The following is an 18,931-nucleotide window of genomic DNA, read 5'->3' on the forward strand; positions in this document are numbered from 1 at the left end:
AGGAGCATGCCTCTGTCTCATTTCTCACGCCGCCATCTTTAGTCATTTCTCCCAGGTATTTTTATTTTATAGCCTGTTTTTCTCTTACTATAGGCCATAGTTATGCTATAAGATCAAATATACATGTATATACATATAGGTTGCATACCCACATATACATAAATTTCAAATAGCCTCATATTCTACCACATGACTATGTACTCATTTATTGTAACCGTCTCTTGTTAGACATTTCGACTGTTTTCCAGTGTTTTATGGTTTGATTTTAGTAATGCTTTGAGAATCATCTCGGTTTTTAATTGTTAAAAATTACATTTATAAAAATAATATGTGCCTACTGTGGAAAATGTACAAAATAGGAAAACAAGCCATCTATACCCCAAAATCTAGAGGTAAACACCATTAATATTTTAATATATTTCCTTTATTTAGATATATAAATTTTTAGCCTAATATTTTGGTTTATTTTTAAAACAAATTAATGTGTTATAATGTCCTTTTTCCCTAATATTGGGAGTTTGATTATACATAATTATACATAGACTATTAAAAGAGCCACAGTTTAAAAATCTGTAGTAATATTCACCAAACTATTAATGATAATGTTGTGGGGTGGGGAATGGGGAATAAATTTTTCTTTAAAGATGTTTCCCCAAGGGGACAGAAGAAAAGGTTCAGAAACAAGGGCGGTGGACTTAGCCTGGTAAGCGTTCTCAGCCCATCCTCTGAGTTTAGGCCATGGTGCTGCCTTGCACATCTGTACCTTTAATCTGGGCTGTTTCTACTATGTTACAAAGCATTTGAGTGCTGGAGAAGAGTCTCCTAGTGGTATTAGTAAGTTCCTGATGACAGTTGCCAGAGATTGAAATGTGTGGATTTTACAGTCATTTTTTTAATCTGAATTGAATTGACAATTTTTTTTTCAATTAAAATTTACTTTAGATTTTTAAAAATGCTGGATAAGGTCTTTATGTGCAACTTAGATCCTTCAACATTGATGGTGACAAAAGGATGTTTAAAGCACATGGTTTGAGTGAAGGCCTGTATCTTAAAGACTTCTGACCTCTGCACTGCAGAAATAATCATGCTGGGTGCCCCAGAGCCCAACACTATGTCCAGTCTACCCCATCTTAGACTATTCTGTGCTTTCCCTTGTGCTCTCGCCTCCTTGCACCCCTGCATTGCCCAAGCCCTCACATAGCCCAGCGTTGATACATTCCTTTGTGGCTGGAGGTCTCTGAGGGGCTCAAGCATCTCTGTTAAACCAATTTTAAATAACTGAGTAAGAAGGACAGGCCCAGATGACAGACTCAGGAACTTCCTTACCAGACCCCTCATCATAGCAGGAGTCACTTTGCTTAGGAAGCCTCTGTAGCCCTTGCTGCCTCTCACCCTGCAGGACCCCACTGCACTGTGCTGCCTCCTGTAACAATGTCCAGGTGTGTAAGTTTTTGGTGGAGTCCGGAGCCGCTGTGTTCGCCATGACCTACAGTGATATGCAGACGGCTGCAGACAAGTGTGAGGAGATGGAGGAGGGCTACACCCAGTGCTCTCAGTTTCTTTATGGTATGTAACAGATCTGAATGTGCTCGTTCATCCTGTGTCTCCAGGGCATGGTTCGGTAAGTATTTTTGTTATGTGAAAGAACATTTTCGTGTTGTACACAGTCCTGGGCATTGAAAATAGGGCATCCTTGATCACAGACATCAATGCATCTTTTGTGTTGTGTCTAGAAACAGCTATTGTCAGGGACATCTTCAGCTACAGAGATTCAGGGTCTGATCCAGGGGCATGAATGGCTTTTGACCATCAAAAGATCCTCTGCTAAGACTTTCATACTTAGCCAGTGATGATGTATCTTTGCAGATAAGTAAATAGAACCCTCCAGCTTCTGAGGTGATCTAAAGAAATGCAGTGTTGGTATAAGCATACGATTGATCCGAGTTTTCGTGCTAAATCAAACTGGTCAAAGTGAAATAAAAAGCAACATGTATTTTAGAGCTAATTTTTTGCCTCTTTTGTTTTCTTTCTTTCTTTTTTTTTTTTTTTAAATTTTTTATTAAGGTATGATTGATATACACTCTTATGAAGGTTTCACATGAAAAAACAATGTGGTTACTACACTTACCCATATTATCAATTCCCCACCCGTACCCCAATGCAGTCACTGTCCATCAGTGCAGCAAGTTGCCAGAGATCCACTATGTCCCTTCTCTCTTTTGTTTTCTTGATTTTGAGTTTATGGTTCCAATGGATAACATCAGCTCTGTTTCTAGAGAAGAATGTCCCTGAAGTTTTAGATAGGTATATGTTGGCTAGCATTTTTATTTACAAGGAAAATTTTTTAATGTAAAGTCTTAGAAGTTAATGTTAATTTTTCTTTTTAATTTGGCTTGAGAAGAATTGAGGAAAGATGATAAATGAGGAGGCCCCAGGATTCCATAGCCACGCATGCTCTCAGAAACTCCTTTGCCAGGTGGTGGGAAGACCCTAAGCTGAACGCATGCCTCTCCTCTCCATCTACTGTCCTGCCTCACTAGGCCTGTCTTCAGGCTTGAGGTAGGGGGAGAGAGGGTCAGAGGACCATGAATCTCAAGTTCTCCTCTTCAGCTCTCTTAGCTGGGAGTTTTTATTATTGATATTTATGATTACTTTTCGTTTATGTTCTGAACTCTGGATCAAATAATAATTTTGATATGTTAACAATTTTAAACTTAATATATTAATATATATTGTTTATTAAATGTATTAGTCATCTTAAGCTGTATTTAAGTATGGAATATAATTTTTAAAACATTTAGGGACATCTGATCAGATTTTAATTTATGAAATAATGTCATGGATACCAAGAGTGTTTCTGATACAGACATGTGCTTTAAATAAAAACACTAATAGATGGACAACAGCAAACAGTGTGTGTCCTCCTCAGGAAACAGAACATGCCGCCCTCTCTGATGCCATCAGGTGCCCCCTGCACGTCTGGGGCCTGCTGCCTTGAACTGTATGCTTTATGTTTACCAGTCCTTGCTTTTTTTTTTTTTTTTCATATCATTAATCTACAATTACATGAGGAACATTATGTTTACTAGGCTCTCCCCTTCACCAAGTCCCCCTGACAAACCCCATTACAATCACTTGTCCATCAGCGTAGTAAGATACTGTAGAGGCACAGCCCTCCCCGTGCCCCACCCCACATTATACATGCTAATCGTAATGCCCCCTTTCTTTTTCCCCCCACTTATCCCTCCTTTCCCACACCCATCCTCCCCAGTCCCTTTCCCTTTGGTAACTGTTAGTCCATTCTTGGGTTCTGTGATTCTGCTGCTGTTTTGGTCCTTCAGTTTTTTCTTTGTTCTTATACTCCACATATGAGTGAAATCATTTGATACTTGTCTTTCTCCGCCTGGCTTATTTCATTGAGTATAATAACCCTCTAGCTCCATCCATGTTGTTGCGAATGGTAGGATTTGTTTTCTTCTTATGGCTGGATAATATTCCATTGTGTATATGTACCACATCTTCTTTATCCATTCATCTACTGATGGACACTTAGGTTGCTTCCATTTCTTGGCTATTGTAAATAGTGCTGCAATAAACATAGGGGTGCATCTGTCTTTTTCAGACTGGGCTGCTGTATTCTTAGGGTAAATTCCTAGAAGTGGAATTCCTGGGTCAAATGGTATTTCTATTTTGAGCTTTTTGAGGAACCTCCATATTGCTTTCCACAATGGTTGAACTAATTTACATTCCCACCAGCAGTGTAGGAGGGTTCCCCTTCTCCACAACCTCGCGAACTTTTGTTTTTGTTTGTCTTTTGGATGGTGGCGAACCTTACTGGCGTGAGGTGATATCTCATTGTGGTTTTAATTTGCATTTCTCTGATGATTAGCGATGTGGAGCATCTTTTCATGTGTCTGTTGGCCATCTGAATTTCTTCTTTGGAGAACTGTCTGTTCAGCTCCTCTCCCCATTTTTTAATTGGATTATTTGCTTTTTATTTATTGAGGTGCGTGAGCTCTTTATATATTTGAATGTCAACCCTTTATCGGATCTGTCTACATTCCTTGCTTTTTTAAAAACAGTTATATCACCTGTGTATGAATCCTATAACCGATTTGTTTAGTTTTGTCTGTTTTCAACCTTTATATTAAAACAGATCATACTGGGGGTTCTGTGGCTCGCTGTCTTCTTTCACCACTGTTCCTGAGATCCAGCATGGTGTTGCCTGCAGCTGCAGTCCCTTCCCATTGGGTCATCCTGTTCTGTTTTGTGACTATCCCACAGTTACCTTTCTGTTGTACTTTGGGTGGATATTGGGTTGTTTATTTATTCAATTGTAAACACTGCTTCTGTGACCATGTCTGTACTTCTCTTCTGCTGTCCAGCTAGAAGTGGATTGTAGGGTCCCAGTGACACATTTCTTACATGGAATCTTTTTGTTATGGGGTCTTTTTGACCTTTGGTGGGTTTGGAATGATGTCTCACTGTGGCTTTAGTTTGCATTTCTCATATCACTAGTGATATTGAACATGTTTTTAGGTCCCTCAGAAAAATTTTAACACAGTAATTTGTAACTCGTCATTTTGTAGATAGCAGAGTAATGTGAAATCTCCCATGGGCATGATTTCTAGGAAATTAGACTCAAATTGTTATTTTTCTATTGGAATATGACTTTCTAATTCTGATAAAACACCTTTTAATTAATATTTTACAGAAGCATTTAGGTTTACCAAGAGTAACCTCATTGACTCTTTGAGAGTCACTATTTTCAGGATACTGGAGTACCCAGATTTTTCCTCTCTCCTCCCCCATTCCCATCCCAAACAGATGAGTCTGGCCAGCTTTAAAACTTTGTGGAATTATAATCATATCATGTTCTGTTGTCCTCGTGAAACTTGTGGTCATGTTTTGCATGTCTTTAATAGGAAAGTTGGAAATTTACTTGTCTCCTTTGGTAGAAACCTGACCCTTTAGATTGGCAGAATCTTCTTTTGGAAAAGAACTATTTCATTTCTTGTTTCTTTTTTGTCCATATATATATGTACTGTGTGCTATGTTATATTAATTGATACAGGTAAGTTCATAATTAAGACCTTAGTATTCACGAAAATTGAAAAAATGTGACTCTTCCATAGCAGGCATATATTTTCCCGGCTTTCCTAAAAACATAAAGATGGTAATAACAACTCTGAATTGTCAGGACCTTACTGCCTAATTCCTCTTCTTCACCATTTCCTCTTTGCCTGCCTGTTGCTGACTCTTGTCTTTATAAGCAGGGCACTAAGGATGGGAAGGTAGAAATGGAAAAAGGTAGAGCTTAATTTGCAAATCTGTCATCAACTCTGGTGAAAAGTAGATGGAGGATTTTTCCCTCCCCAGTTTGTGGATTTCAGTATCTTTTAGAATTTATTTTAGAAAAAGAATCTATGTGTAGACTTTTATATCATGTCTAAAATATTGAGCCATGCCTCTGCCTTCCCACATACTTTATACTTTTTTTCTTTTACCTTTCCCCATTTGGAATTGGTAGAGACGACTTTAATGACCACCACACTTTAGTCTTTTTCCTCCATCTACCCTAAGTTCTGGGTAAAGAGTGAAGTAATGTTTCCATGCTCCTTGGTCATCACACTTAGGGCTGACATGTGATAGGCCTGGCATTCACTCTAAATGTTTTAGAGTCTTAGATTTGAGCAGTCCTTCCTTTACTCCTGGGCTTGCAAAACTTCTGGTATTCGGAGTAAGACCAGTTTAGGGAGCTGTTTGGACACACATGTTAGTTATCAGAGCTGTTTTAGATATGGTAGCGCTGGTAACTTGCCCTCTACACTGCTGGGCTTACTTCCTCCCCTGTCCCTGGGAAATGTTATTTTTGGCTGTTCAGTGTAGGCTTTCTAACATGCCAGCATGACCCATTTCTTCTTCTTTGCTCTTATATAGTTTAAGAGTGCTCTACTCTATGTTATATATTCTGTGCTGTTCCTTACTGTCATGATTTTAGGAGTTCAGGAGAAAATGGGCATAATGAACAAAGGAGTCATCTATGCGCTTTGGGATTATGAACCTCAGAATGGTGATGAGCTGCCCATGAAAGAAGGAGACTGTATGACGATCATCCGCAGGGAAGACGAAGATGAAATCGAGTGGTGGTGGGCACGCCTTAATGAGAAGGAGGGATACATTCCACGCAATTTACTGGGAGTAAGTTATCCCACCACATAAGGTTTTTCATGTGTGTCAGAGGGGCTTTCTCACCATTGTTTGTGATGGAGATGGCTCAGCTGGCTGCCTTCTGTTCATGCGACATGGAATTTGAAGTTTTTGATAGTCTTAGATTTAAACTTAGATCCACACTGCAATGATTCCTATTATCAGTAGCACTTTGATGTGTGCCAGACCCCAGAGGTCTGGGGTCCTGCCTACATTTATAAAGATAACTGGAGAATGTGATGGCAGTTGAGCTTATGACACTGGGAATAAAATTTAAATTTGTTTAAATCAGAATTTACAAATCTGATAGGGCTTGAACAGGGCACTAAAGACAAGATCTTTCTCTAGTCTTTGATTTCATAAAAATCAGGTTTAAAGAAAATCAAGAAAATAACAAAGCACATACAAACCTATGTGCATGTGTCAGCACATACAGCTGACGCTTCTCTTGCGTGGAGAGGCTGCTCTCATCAGGGAGACTCAGCATTGTTTCCAGGGGAAAGGCTAGCGTGGCTGATGGAGGAAGGGAAGGAACTAGGCTTTCCAGACTCTGTTCAGCTCTTCTTGGGGTCAGCTTTTCCAGTCTGCAGTTGCTGGTGCAGAGAGGCCTGGGGGCTGCATGCAGGGTAAGGAGGTTTAGGGGAATCGAAGCAGAGACAAGTTCAAAGGGAGAAGTGGCTGCAAAGTCTGTGGTAGAGAGGAGGCAGGGGAGTGGCCTGGCTCCCAGAGCCCATACTTCTTCTCTGGCTCATGGGCTGTGGGGAGGGTGGGGAGACTGCCTCCTAGGGTGGTGGAGGATGGAGCAGGTGTCTTGTTTATAGCTAATGGCAGAGATCTTTATTTTCGCCAACTGTTGGCAGACATGGTCTGTGCATGCACAGAGCTCCTCCGCTGATCTCTGGCCCAGCCAGGCTGCCCTGGTGTCTCTTCTGGGGGAGTTTTTGACATGGCAATGCCAGCATGGGGACCTAGCTGTCAATTCTGACCAATGTCTCCTCCTGACTCTGCTTTCTCCATTTGTGTTTGTCTAACATGCAGTGTGAAAAGGCTTCATGCATCCTGTCTCCTGCCTTATGACAGTGAAATTTACTATTACAGAGATTCAGGTTTAGACAGTATTCATTTGTGTGATCATCATGTAAATCACAAAGAATACATGAAAGTGAAAAAAAATGAGGCTGCGGAGCCATTGAGAAAAGCTTTTGAATTGGCAGACGAGAGGAGGCGCCTGGAAGTGCCCCCTTCCCAGTGCCCCCTGGGAAAGCTGGCAGCCCCAGGAGGTGTGGTTCTTCCCACAGCCACTTTCCTTCTCAAGGAAAATCAAAAGCAACTAAGCACTTTTACTCTTCAAAGTTTTTTACTATGAAAAGCTCTGCCTCTTAGAAATAGGTGATTATTTGAGTTTTTATTTTGATTTCCTAACAAAGAGGTCCTGGGGTTAATGAAACATGGGAGGAATCATTTGTTCCCAACCATGGAAGCTGTTGCCTACTGACTCAGTTCTGTCTCAGTCGTAGAGCTGAAACATTCTGAAATCAGCAGCTGGACTGAAGATTGCCATTTTTAATCTGACATTTAAATATTCTTAGTCCCTTGGAAATCTTTTCTGGGCAGAAGTGGCCTGTACACAGCTTTTGTTTGTTTGCTTCTTTTGAGGTTTAAATAAAAGGAAATGGCATAAATGTTGAGTTTTCAGTTAGAGGCTCAGATATGAATGAGTCTAGAAAACTGTATTGGCTAAATATCTGTTCTCAGAAAAATAATCCTGTACTTAACATTGATCCACCAGTTAGCTTGTCAGCTTTGGCTGGAGTCTGACTCTTCTGTTAATGAGGCTTTTTCCTTTGTCCAGGGCAGGGGGACCAGGAGGAGGAGGGGCTTTGTGTAGTTTGCCAGTTGAATTACAAGTTTGACCTGCTCTTGGCTTCAAGACTGGGGGTCTGACATCCACAAATGCTCTTCTGTAGCTCTTGTTATGGAAAACACAAAGCCACAAAGTCTAAAACAAAAGACACCACTTGTCCTCCCTTAAATCCATAGACTTTTAGTCTGTGGCATTTCTTTACTGACAGTCTCAAGTTCCATGGCACACTGTTATGTCCACTGTGAACAAAGTTAAAGGAACCTCTCATTTCCCTCAGAGAGGAAACTCTGAATGCTGGAGAGTAAAGGGTATCACAAGTCACCTTTAGCAGTTGTGTTCCTTGCTGGACTTGAGGTATAGCTCAAAAAGCTGTGTAATGTCACTGCACCATGGCATTGCCCCATCCAGGGTCCCTGCACCATGGCACTGCTCCGTCCTGGGTTCCCTGTGGTCTGCAGTGTCCATTACTAAATGTGAAGCTTCGTGCACTTGGGCAGCTGTGAGTGCTTCACATGGAAGGCAGAGTCCTTTGCTTAGTTAAGTTTCTTTCCTGTGACAGCAAACCCCCAATATTTCTTGAATTTTTGTTATCCTCCCACATGTCTATATAGTACGTAAATATCTTAAAAATTCTCTTACAGCTATACCCAAGAATTAAGCCAAGACAAAGGAGTTTGGCCTGAAACTACAGAATTTTAGTTAAATGAAGAATTTAATCTCTGTTATCACTAAGAAGTAATAAGATTATTTTTGGCAGAAATTTCACAAGACTTATTTTAATGACCATGTAACTTGAAAACAATGAAGAATATGCTCTGGAAGAGAATGAAGGATTGAAGAGTTCACAGCAGTGGAGGCATTGAGCCCAATGAAATGGAGCTGAGCAGGTGGCACTGGGGTAAAGGCGCCCAGGTAGCCCCCACGTACATGTGGAGGCGAGCCTGTTTTCCACAGTAAACAGTACCATTTATTGGGCTACTGGGGAACAGCTCCCTGTCCTGCTTAGTTGGCATTTTTCACATTTTCCGTACCTGCCCTCCTACCAGAAAGGACCAGAGCCATCACAGCACCATCTCTGATGGTTTCCCAGCACCAGCAGGCCCTCTGGTGACCCATGTGGAGGTCCGGAGGGCCACACACTTGTGTATTATCAGAGATGTTAGTTGGCTGTCTTGACTTTATGAGTTCTTGTAGCATCTTAAGAATTACACATATATTTGAAATACTGAAACCAAGCTACACTACAGGTAATTAGACTTAGAGTCTTGTTTTAGGCTGAATTTGAATCTATATTTATTGTCTTTTGTATCTTGGTAATTACAGACTTGCTGTAGACTTATGTATAATACTTGTCAAGATCATAGCTGACTTTAAAAACAATTATAATAAAATTAAAATTTTTGATTCTAAACATTTTACTGGTTTTGGTTTTTGATTCATTAATAGCCTTGGAATATCTTACCCAGCCAAAAAATAATAAGACTTCTTTACCAGCTGTGTGATTGAAAGTAAAAAGTATTATTTTGCTTATAGAAAACTGCCAGTTTTGCAATTCATGAGTTTATCATGGTATTTAATATAGAATAAACTTTTTTATAGATGTTAGAGACCGTAGTGATAGAAGATAGAAGATTGTTTACCTTTAACTAAAAGTAGTAGTGTAATGGACTCTTTGTGTCCTCATCTTATCTCACGTTCTGCAGTTATGTACATTGATTTATGGTGTTGAAAATTAATAGAGTAGTCCCCCACATGGTTTTATTAAGATGTCCCCAAGTCCATGAATTGTTTTGGAACCTATTTTCCTCAGTGGAACTGTCTTATTAGAAGATATAAATGAAAAATCTGCAGTAGCTTTTCCTTATACATTTTTATGAGTAGCTATATTTTAGCAAGAAAATTAGATAAAAGAACATACCAGGCCTTTGACAGTAATGGAGAAATAGTGACAACATGAACTAAATATCGGATGTGTGTGGTAGAATTCTAAAGATGCCGGTTCCCCACATTCCTGTCCCTTGGTGCTGTGGGCTGAATGTTTGAGTAGCCCTAAAATTCACATATTGAAGCCTGTACCCCAGTATGTTGGTATTGGAGGTTGGGCCTCTGGTAGGTGATTTGGGTACATGATGTCTGAGGGTGGTCCTTACTCTCATGGGCCAGACCTTCCTCTCTCTGCCACATGAGGACACAGCCGAAAATGAAAGTTCCTGTGGCCAGGATTCTCACCTGGCCCTGGTTGGCTAGCTTACACATGAGTGGGCAATACGTTGCTAGTGACTACATATATACAAAGAGCTCCGCCCAGTGCTCTGGGCAACATGGTGGCATGGCTGCAAGGCTGCAGGAGGGCAGAGCAGAGGCTGGAGTGGTGGCAGCGCCGAGAACAGAGGCCCAGAAGCAGAGACCAGCTTGTTGCATGCAGAGTCGCTCTGAGTAAACGGGATTTTAGTGATTGACCTGCCACCATGGAAATAAAGTTGGGTATAACCCTTTCACCCCAAGAACGCTTTACTCTATTTCTTTGGTCACACTGAATCCATAGTGAACTTGTCCAGAGCTGAAACCCATTGGCAAGATACCGGCTCTCCCCAGCACCAAGTGTGCCAGCCCCTTGATCTCAGATGTCCAGCCTCCAAGACTGTGGGAAGTTAGGGTCTGCTGTTTAAGCCCCCAGTCTGTGGTGTTTCATTGCAGCCACCTGAGCAGATGAGGATACCTGGTTATTCAAACACTAATAAAGGTACTGCTGTGAGGGACTTTTCAGATTTAACTAAATGCACGCATTAACTGACCTTAAACTGGGGAAGCTGTCTCGGATGGTCCAGGTGGGCTGAGTGCGGTCACATGAGCTCTTCCGAGCAGGTTGGTCAGTGAGATGTGGTGTGAGGACAGCCTGCTGTAGCTGGCTTTGGAGAAGCCAGCATTTCTTTGGCCAGCAAGGAAACGGGATTGGGTCCTGCCGGCCTGAGTGGCCCAGACACGTCCTCGAGTCTGCAGTAAGGATGAGGTGGAGTTGGGTTTCTAACCTACAGAACCGAGACTGGGCTGCATGCATGAAGAGCCACAGCCCTGTAAGACAAGTAGAGTGGTTCCAACCTGTCCACCTGGGACCCTGCCAAGATGCCTGCCTGCTGGCCTTGTTTACCTAATCTGAACTGGGGGTGGCATCATCCCCTCCACAGTTCTGCTGGCTGGGGAAACGCAGCCCAAGTACCATGGGTGAAGGCGCCAGTGGCGTGAGGAACAGTGGACACGGGTGGAGCCTGGGAGGACATGGGCACCCCCGTTTCCTTAGTCCTTAACTGGGAACATCATTTGCTCTTCCTCTTCGGTTTTTTTTTTACTTGTTAATGTATTTTATCATCAGCACATCCTTGTATCAAACCTCCTTACAGATTTAACAGTGCAGGAAAGGGGCGAGTTGGGAGGAAAGACTGCTGTAGAGGTGGCCACTGCTGCCGACTCTGGTCTGTCTACATGTAGCTGACCGCATCCTCTTCAGGTTGCCATCTCTCCAGTTTTATGGTTGACCTGCACCAGACATGCTTAGGGGCTGCACCGTGTCTGCTGCACGTGGTATCCAGACTGTCTAGTGTTGAGCATATGCCTGCTTGAGCCAGGCAGCTTTCTCCAGGGTTACAAAGGGACTTACTGTCTCACCTATTTTTTCCTGTAAGATGTGGGAGCTCAGGGTACTTAGTGAGCCTCCTCTTTTTCCATTTTTTTCTACATTTGCCATGAGAAGCATATGCCTTGCTTTTTTTCCCATTATTTCTTTGTGTCACTAGAACAGATTCTAAGTGGTAAACAGGTCAGCTTGAAGAGGTCTGCTCCCGCCCGTCTGCAGTTAGGCAATAAGGGCCTTGGCATATCTCCCTGCCTTCACTGCTGCCCTTCTAGCCAGGACCCTGTTGCCTCATTTCAGCCACTAGTCACCACCCCCAGCCTTTGTCCACTGGCCACTGTCACCTGCTGCCTCTACCCCTTACCCCTGTGTTGAGTGGAGAAAAATCCCAGACTGGGGGGGTCACCATGTGTTCATAGTCTCCAGCCTCCTCGGGGCCCCCAAATGCCACCTGGCAACAGGAATAACTTGAATTTGCTTGACTGGCATGGGGAAATCCATCTTCTATCATTTCCTGGTTGGCATTTACCTATTTGTGCCACCTTCCATCTCTGCTATTTGTTGTGACTCAAGGACCACCACCAGCACACCAGTGGTTTCTCCCCATGTGTTCTTGGCTCCTTTCTTGGTCCCACACCAGGTGAGGTCTGGCAGCAGGTGGTCTGCAGGGCCGGCTCCGCAGAGCCAGGGGAGGAGTGCGCCTGCTCTATGGCCCGTGGACAAAGCCTCAGGATGGGGTTTCTCAAAGTGTTACAGGTCCACACTGAAATGAAGGTCAACTGTCTGCCCCCAGTGCGGGCAGTCAGAAGCTGTGCATCTTGCCAGAGTGGGAACAGGCTGTCTGGGGGTGTGCCTCTAACCCGTGTGGGCCCCCAGAAAGGACAGCAGGGTGTACGATTGCCTGGGTAACTTTATTTAACAGCACATCTGGAAGAATATAAGGCAGTAAGGCAATGTGTCTATAATGTTGCTGGCATTCTCCCAGAGTGAGGGGAATGGGAACCGGGTGCTCCCTTGTAAGGCCCCCAGCCGCATGCACAAATGCCAGAGGCTGCAGAGCCAGGAGGTTCCTAGGCAGGCAGCCAGAAGTGGGGCTTGTCTGTTACTGCAATTGGCTTGCAAACTAGATGCTTGGTCTTGGCGCCCTGCTGCAGCCAGGGAGCACAGTCCAGCAGCACTTATAACTGTTTCAGACCAGATGTGCCCCAAGGACGCAGAGAGATAGGTGAACCAGCCTTAGCTGGAGTTGTCTCCTGTTCACCGAAATGGGCCAGGTGTGCTTCCTCACCTGGCCTCCTCCTGCCTTGATGTTACCTAGTGATGCATCGTATTTTCCACTGCTCAAGGGACACGGTAATCCCTGGCTGGTTGTTTGGTAAATGCCACAGATGTGACTTTGAACTTTAAGTTGCTTTAAATACTTCCAGCAAGGAGTTTGGTCTATTGTTTGCTCAGCTGTTAAACAACTCCCTATATCTTTTTCTGACTTAATATTGCTATAAACAGTAAGTGTGTAAAAGTAAAAAGTGTATACATTATTTATAGATTTAAGGCTTTAAGTTTATCAAGGATTAAGTGGCTCACCTGCGTTTTAGTACAATAATAAGCAAATCTTTTGCTCTGCTATCTAAAGTTCTGCTATTTCAAATAATATTATTTTCAGCTATAGTTGTTATCACTTTAAGCAAATGTTCCCATACTTTCAAGGTCTGGATAAAAAGTTTCTCTGTGAAAGCCTAGTTCTTGGTTGATTGTCATGTGAAGTCTTCAGGAAGACGAGTCACAACTTCAAAGTACTGAAAAACAGAGCCACTGTGAGGAAGAAAAAGCAGTTTAGTGACCATTTTAAAAATTAAAGGCTACTTTAAGTACTGTAGATTATTCTGAAAGATGATTGTACCAGAGAAGTTGCCCATGGGTTGAAATATCAGTCATTAACTCCTGTGTTTCCTGCCAGATTCTAAAGTCTAGCTTTTTATAGGTCAGTTATCCATGTGTTATTTGAATCACAGTCATGCCTTATATCACAGAGCTGATTTAAATGCATGACGTGAAATTCAGACAACATGAATTACCATTTTTACATCTTCGCCTCAGAGTATCCCATCAGACATTAGTTTGGGGTGTGGATATCTGTTAAACTAGTAGTTTTCAACCTTAGTTCTATACTGGAGTGCTCTGGGCACTTTAAGTCAGATTCTGATTGACCTGGTCTGGGATGGCCTGGACATCCGGACTTCTGCAAAGCTCCCCAAGGGACATCACTTGCAGCTGAGGCTGAAACCGTGCAACTAGAGGGGAGGTTTCCTTGCTGCTGCTCACCCTTAGCAAGACTGGGGGCTTGCAGGCAGCTTACACAGGAGAAAAGCCAGTGGGTAAGGGGTTTCTCAGAGGGGAGGAGGACGGTAGGCTCTGGCCAGCACATACCACAGGGGTTGGGGAGGAACAGGAGTCCCAGCAAAAATAACAAAGGTTAACAAGTGTGTTTGTCGCAGTGGCATCAACTCTACTTCAGAATACACTCTCAGGGCAGGACTGTGTCCTAGGCTACAGACAGTTTCAAGCGAGTTAGCACTACCTGTAGCCAGCTAAGATGTATTTTCAGTAAAGGTATTGCAAGATTGCACAGTGAAACAGCTATTCAGTTGCTGGCTTCTTCCAGAACTTAAAGTTCAAGGGAAAGAGTGGCCAGTGCCTTACATGTGCCCTTCTCGCCGCTTGGCTCCTCTGTGGCACGGGATCTGTCATTCCCGTCCAGCACTGGCCACCTGACCCAGCCCTTTGTAGCCTGTGCTGCTCCAAGTTCAGTTCCCTCGAGGACAGAGGAAATGTGGACAGAGAAAATGATAATGAAATACCAGGGCTGGCTTCTTTCTTTGAAGTGAGAGAGTTTTCTGTTATTGGGATGACAAGAGAACATTCTGGGCTTTGCTTTTGTGGAACTGGCACTCCAATTTAATTCAGAGGTGGGTGCTGCTGAGGTTCCAGACACATGAGTGGCAATTTTATGTGGCAAGCTTATTTACCATTGGTAGTTCTGTTTTTAAAAGGGGAGTTAGTAGAGAAAATTACTTTGCTCAGGAAGCATTTTGGGTAGATCACTTCTAAGAATGACAGATCCTCCCCAAGCCCATTTGAATTTGATCCACACGGTTTTGTTATGTAAGAGCCTATCCCATGCATGCTAATGAGCTCATTTTTCTAGAGGGATCCTGCAGCAGCAGTCTTGCTCTTTTAACCTTGTGCTATACTCAAGGCAAAACTCATGGAAGGAGGGGTCAGGTGTGGTTTTTTGGACTTGAGAATAACAGGTAGTTGGGAAATGATTGAAGTAAGAGTGCATTGTGGGGTCCTGTACCCATTTACGACCAAAAGATTTTTAAAGCAAAGCTTTCAATTAACACAAGTCAGTAAGCCACAGGTCAGCCAAGTCACAGCCCTGCCCTGTCCCGTTAAGCTGTCGACTTACAGAGATGAGGTCCAGCTCTATCATTCCAGTGTTCTCGGGGTCCAGCTGCTTAAATATCCCTGGAGAGGAGGAAAGAGAGCACGTCAAATTCTTCCCCAATTTGGCAGCTGATTTCACTGAACGACACAAGCTATTATTCTTTCCCTAAATTAAAGGATTTTCAATTCTCAACCAGACATATCTCTGCTTCGAAAGGCAGGTTGCTTTGATGGAATTGGGTCTTCCCCCAAATAGCCACTTACTGAATAGTGTTTCCAGTCGAACCAAACACCGAACAAAATTATCAAAGTCGATGATGAGCTGGTCATCTGCAAACCGGGCAACAATGATTTGGTGGAGCTGACAGGGCAGCTTGAACCCTGAAGGTACATGAATAGGCAGACAGATTGCTAAGTATTACTGCCCACGGGCTATGGAATCGGTGTGGCAGGGAAATTACTATTACTATTGCTTTTGTCACTTGACTGCTCTTCTCTGAGCTGGGTTTTATTTTCAAAGCCAGTGCCCCCTGCATTGCTTTGCAAACTGTTCACTGGCACCCTGCCTGTTCCCTTACTGACTAACATGTAAGCTTCCTCACCTTGCTCTCCACCCGGCGTCAGGCTGCTTCATCTTGTTAGCCACACACCTTATTTGTTTAGCTCTGAATCACTTTGGAGACTAGATTGTTCTGGCTGTGTATAGCAGAAACTGTTCATTGTAAACTAATATTACTTCTCCCGTTTTTCTTAGGGCTAGTATTTTTAATGGGTCATGGCTGCCCAGAGTGAGACTGCATCTCCCAGCCCCCCTCGCAGCCATCTGGGGCCTTGTGACTAAGTTCTGGCAGCAGGATGTGTGTGCAGAGGGACGTGTGCACAGAGGAACATGGACCTGTATAGGCAAGGGGCCTGTCTTTCCAGCCTTCTGTCAACACGTGCCAGAATGTGGTTGTGGGCAAGCCACCCTAGGTCCCCACAGATATAGGAACATGCTAAGGGCTGGTAGAATAGGATAGGAGCCAGATCCCTGACAGATGGAGACACAGTCCCAGCCTTGGTCAGCCTGAGCTTGTATTGTTTTGTGAGAGGAAGATCTTGTTTAAACCAGTTATTTGGGTCTCTGCTGAGGCATTATATCCCAACCAACAATAACTCATGTTGTCATATTTGCCCCCAAAACACACCATCTCCCACTTGCTGGTCTCCCAAAAGCCTGTGTCCCTTCTATTGATAGCACATTCCTCTAGGGACTTATCCATAACTGGAGCTGAGATACCCCATTTCTGTCTGACATCCCACACCTGGAAGGGGCAACTCAGGACAAATGCACTGAGACTGGCTTTACTTGCTTGACCTGCCAGGCTGCTCAGAAGGAAACTTAAATTCAAGAAGGCTCGGAGGGCAGAGCATCCTGGACTACACTTTATTTTACCCATGAGTCTTTGAAAGGGGAATGGAAAGGACATGTTTGTAAGGAATAAGCACCTGTATTACTTCTTAACTTACAAACCCTGCATTGTGTTGTGTAGAGAAGAGTTCAAATATTCACAGATAAAACAAAAACATTTATTAAGTGTTACCTGCTTCTTCTAATGCTTTCCGCATCTCATAGGAGTTCATGGTACCAGACCTGTCCACGTCGATTTCCCGGTAAATTTTCTGAAACACGCAACACAATTATTAGCAGCGTGACCCAAAGCAAGGCAGGTGGCAGGCTAGCTCTGTGCTGTGCTGCGTGCGGTGGGGTCTGCCAGGCTCCACGCCTCTAGTTTGACCTTGGAAGGATTGCCATGTTCCTGCCTTAAACAGCTAGGTTGTAAGAGGCCCATTGGATCAACTAGACAACTGTCATGGGCCCATGTTATTTAATTTTTGTACTTGAGCTGTAAAACTCCGAATGACAGGAAGATACATCTCCCATCTGAACACTTTTGAGGGTGGTTGTTGATGGCCCCATTTCTGGTCAATAATCAGGTGAAGGCAGAGAGGAGACCCCTAGCATGCAAATCCTCATTTTTTCCTGTTTGCAGCTATTTGCCCAGGCCTGACTTCACCCATTCTGAGCTCACTGTGGGTGAGGTCCTCAGCCCACCCCGGACCTGTGCGCCCGCCCTGGACACGCGCACCCGCCAGGCTCACTTGATACTTCTGAATCTTCATCCACAGAATGTGGAACTCCCTCAGCCCCAGCTTACCGCTCCCGTCTGACTGCCTGCCGTTAAGGAAGCTGCAGGGTCTGGGTTCAGGTAGGCAGTGTCCCCTGGGGTCCTCTCCACTGATTTGGTGGCGAACACACCGTATTTACCAGGAGCCCCCAGGGCACCTTCCCTGCCCTTCATGTCAGCTAGGTCTGCACTGAGGGTGGAAGAAGGGCCGTGGAGCCCCTGGCTCCACTGACTGCCCATAGATTGGTCTGGTGCTGTGGGGACCCTGGGTCCTACCAAAAACAGCTGCCAGGTGAAGGGCTCAGACTTCGGGTGGCTCCAGTGCTGGGATCCTTGCTGATTGGGTGCTACCAGGAGTATTTCTAAGGGACTCTGTGGGGCAGCTGCACAGCAGGAGCCGTAAGCCCAACCAGCGTGTGCAAGCACCAGGGACAAGGGGCAAATGATGACCAGTCTGCCTCGGGGGCAGCAGTGGCCTAGGAAGAGCTGGTGCACACAGAAAAAATGCTCATGGAGCTGGGCTCTGCATCTCCAAGTCAGAAGAAAATCAAACCAGAGAAAGCTGGTGCATCAGAAATACCATAGTTTAGGGAATACCTTCCTAGAGGAAGTGTTTCCCAGAAGCACCACCACTCAGGAGCCAATCCGGGCTGCTCTTGAGCTGGGGGATCCTGTGGGGTGGGGTGGCTTGCCTGCCCTCTGCAGGTCCTCACGTCCCCGATGAGGGAGGCCCGCAGGACAGCAGTCCACCTCAGACCCTGGACCACGGCCTCTCCGAAGGGAGCAGTGTGAGTGTCTGGAGTGGGGGGCCCCCCTTCAGCCCTGCTCTCTGAGTGAGTTAAAGGATACATCCAGCATATCAACGATGATTTTGCAGGTCTCAATGCTGAAGCCATCTGACTTGATATCTTGGCCTAGACGACAAAACAAGTGTGATGGGAAACTTCTGGAGCAGCCCTTGCACAGTGGAAGCGTCCTGTCTGCACCCTCCAACACAGCAGCCACCTGTCACTTCAGACGGCCAGGAGGCTGGTGGCCACCACACTGGGCCGGTAGGGAGTGTGTTACATGCACCCACCTCCTGCTTGTTGGCCAAGGGCGACAGCGGTTCAGTAAGTGCCTTTAAATAAGTAAATAGAAGAATGGGGAATGATGGCCAGTAAGTGCTCACAGGGCACCTGTGGGCATCAGGCAGGGAAAGGAAACCAGGGCACATGGTGCTCCCAGGCTGGGACCCTCAAGAGGAAGAGGCCTGTGACTGTCCGCCTGCAGGCCCTTATGGAGCCCATGTCCCGAGGGGGCTGAGAGACCCCAGGACCCGGAAGCTTGCAGAGCCATGGTGCTCCACCAGGTGAGTCCTGGCTGGCTGGGGATATGAGCTAATTGTCATGAAAGTGAATCTGGTTCCTCTGGCCCCACGAGGAGCCCACCCTTTCTGTCCTAGCTTTGTGGAAGCTGCACTCCACCATCTCAAAGCTGCTGGTCTGGGCCTGGCCCCTCTCAGGAATGGGCACGCGGCTACATGGGCCTTGGGCAAAAGGCTGGGGCACCAGGCAGCAGGGAGGGTTCCCTTCTCAAAGGCATGGGTGAGGCAAGCCACTCTCCCGGAGGACC

At 44.7% G+C, this 18,931-nt stretch overlaps 2 protein-coding genes across 9 annotated transcripts in view; one reads left to right on the forward strand and one right to left on the reverse strand.

Moving 5' to 3' along the window:
* Positions 1 to 9,485, forward strand: part of TP53BP2 (tumor protein p53 binding protein 2) — a 79,532-nt gene extending 70,047 nt beyond the window's left edge. For all 6 annotated transcript variants that reach the window (XM_036932095.2, XM_036928162.2, XM_036927352.2 and 3 more), the window contains 3 exons: positions 1,400 to 1,566; positions 6,002 to 6,201; positions 8,716 to 9,485. In XM_036932095.2, the coding sequence (XP_036787990.2) occupies positions 1,400 to 1,566; positions 6,002 to 6,201; positions 8,716 to 8,757 (409 nt within the window). In that variant the 3' untranslated portion in view covers positions 8,758 to 9,485. The remainder of the gene's footprint in view (positions 1 to 1,399; positions 1,567 to 6,001; positions 6,202 to 8,715) is intronic.
* Positions 9,486 to 12,594: 3,109 nt separating this feature from the next.
* The window catches only part of CAPN2 (calpain 2), a 35,195-nt gene continuing 28,858 nt past the window's right edge, over positions 12,595 to 18,931 (reverse strand). For all 3 annotated transcript variants that reach the window (XM_036926217.2, XM_036925463.2, XM_057507824.1), the window contains 6 exons: positions 18,167 to 18,231; positions 17,292 to 17,360; positions 16,733 to 16,811; positions 15,414 to 15,530; positions 15,172 to 15,230; positions 12,595 to 13,514 (listed from right to left, as the gene is read on the reverse strand). In XM_036926217.2, coding sequence (XP_036782112.2) covers positions 13,491 to 13,514; positions 15,172 to 15,230; positions 15,414 to 15,530; positions 16,733 to 16,811; positions 17,292 to 17,360; positions 18,167 to 18,231 — 413 coding nt within the window. In that variant the 3' untranslated portion in view covers positions 12,595 to 13,490. The remainder of the gene's footprint in view (positions 13,515 to 15,171; positions 15,231 to 15,413; positions 15,531 to 16,732; positions 16,812 to 17,291; positions 17,361 to 18,166; positions 18,232 to 18,931) is intronic.

This window comes from Manis pentadactyla, chromosome 9 (genome assembly GCF_030020395.1).
Source record: "Manis pentadactyla isolate mManPen7 chromosome 9, mManPen7.hap1, whole genome shotgun sequence".
NCBI lineage: Eukaryota > Metazoa > Chordata > Mammalia > Pholidota > Manidae > Manis > Manis pentadactyla.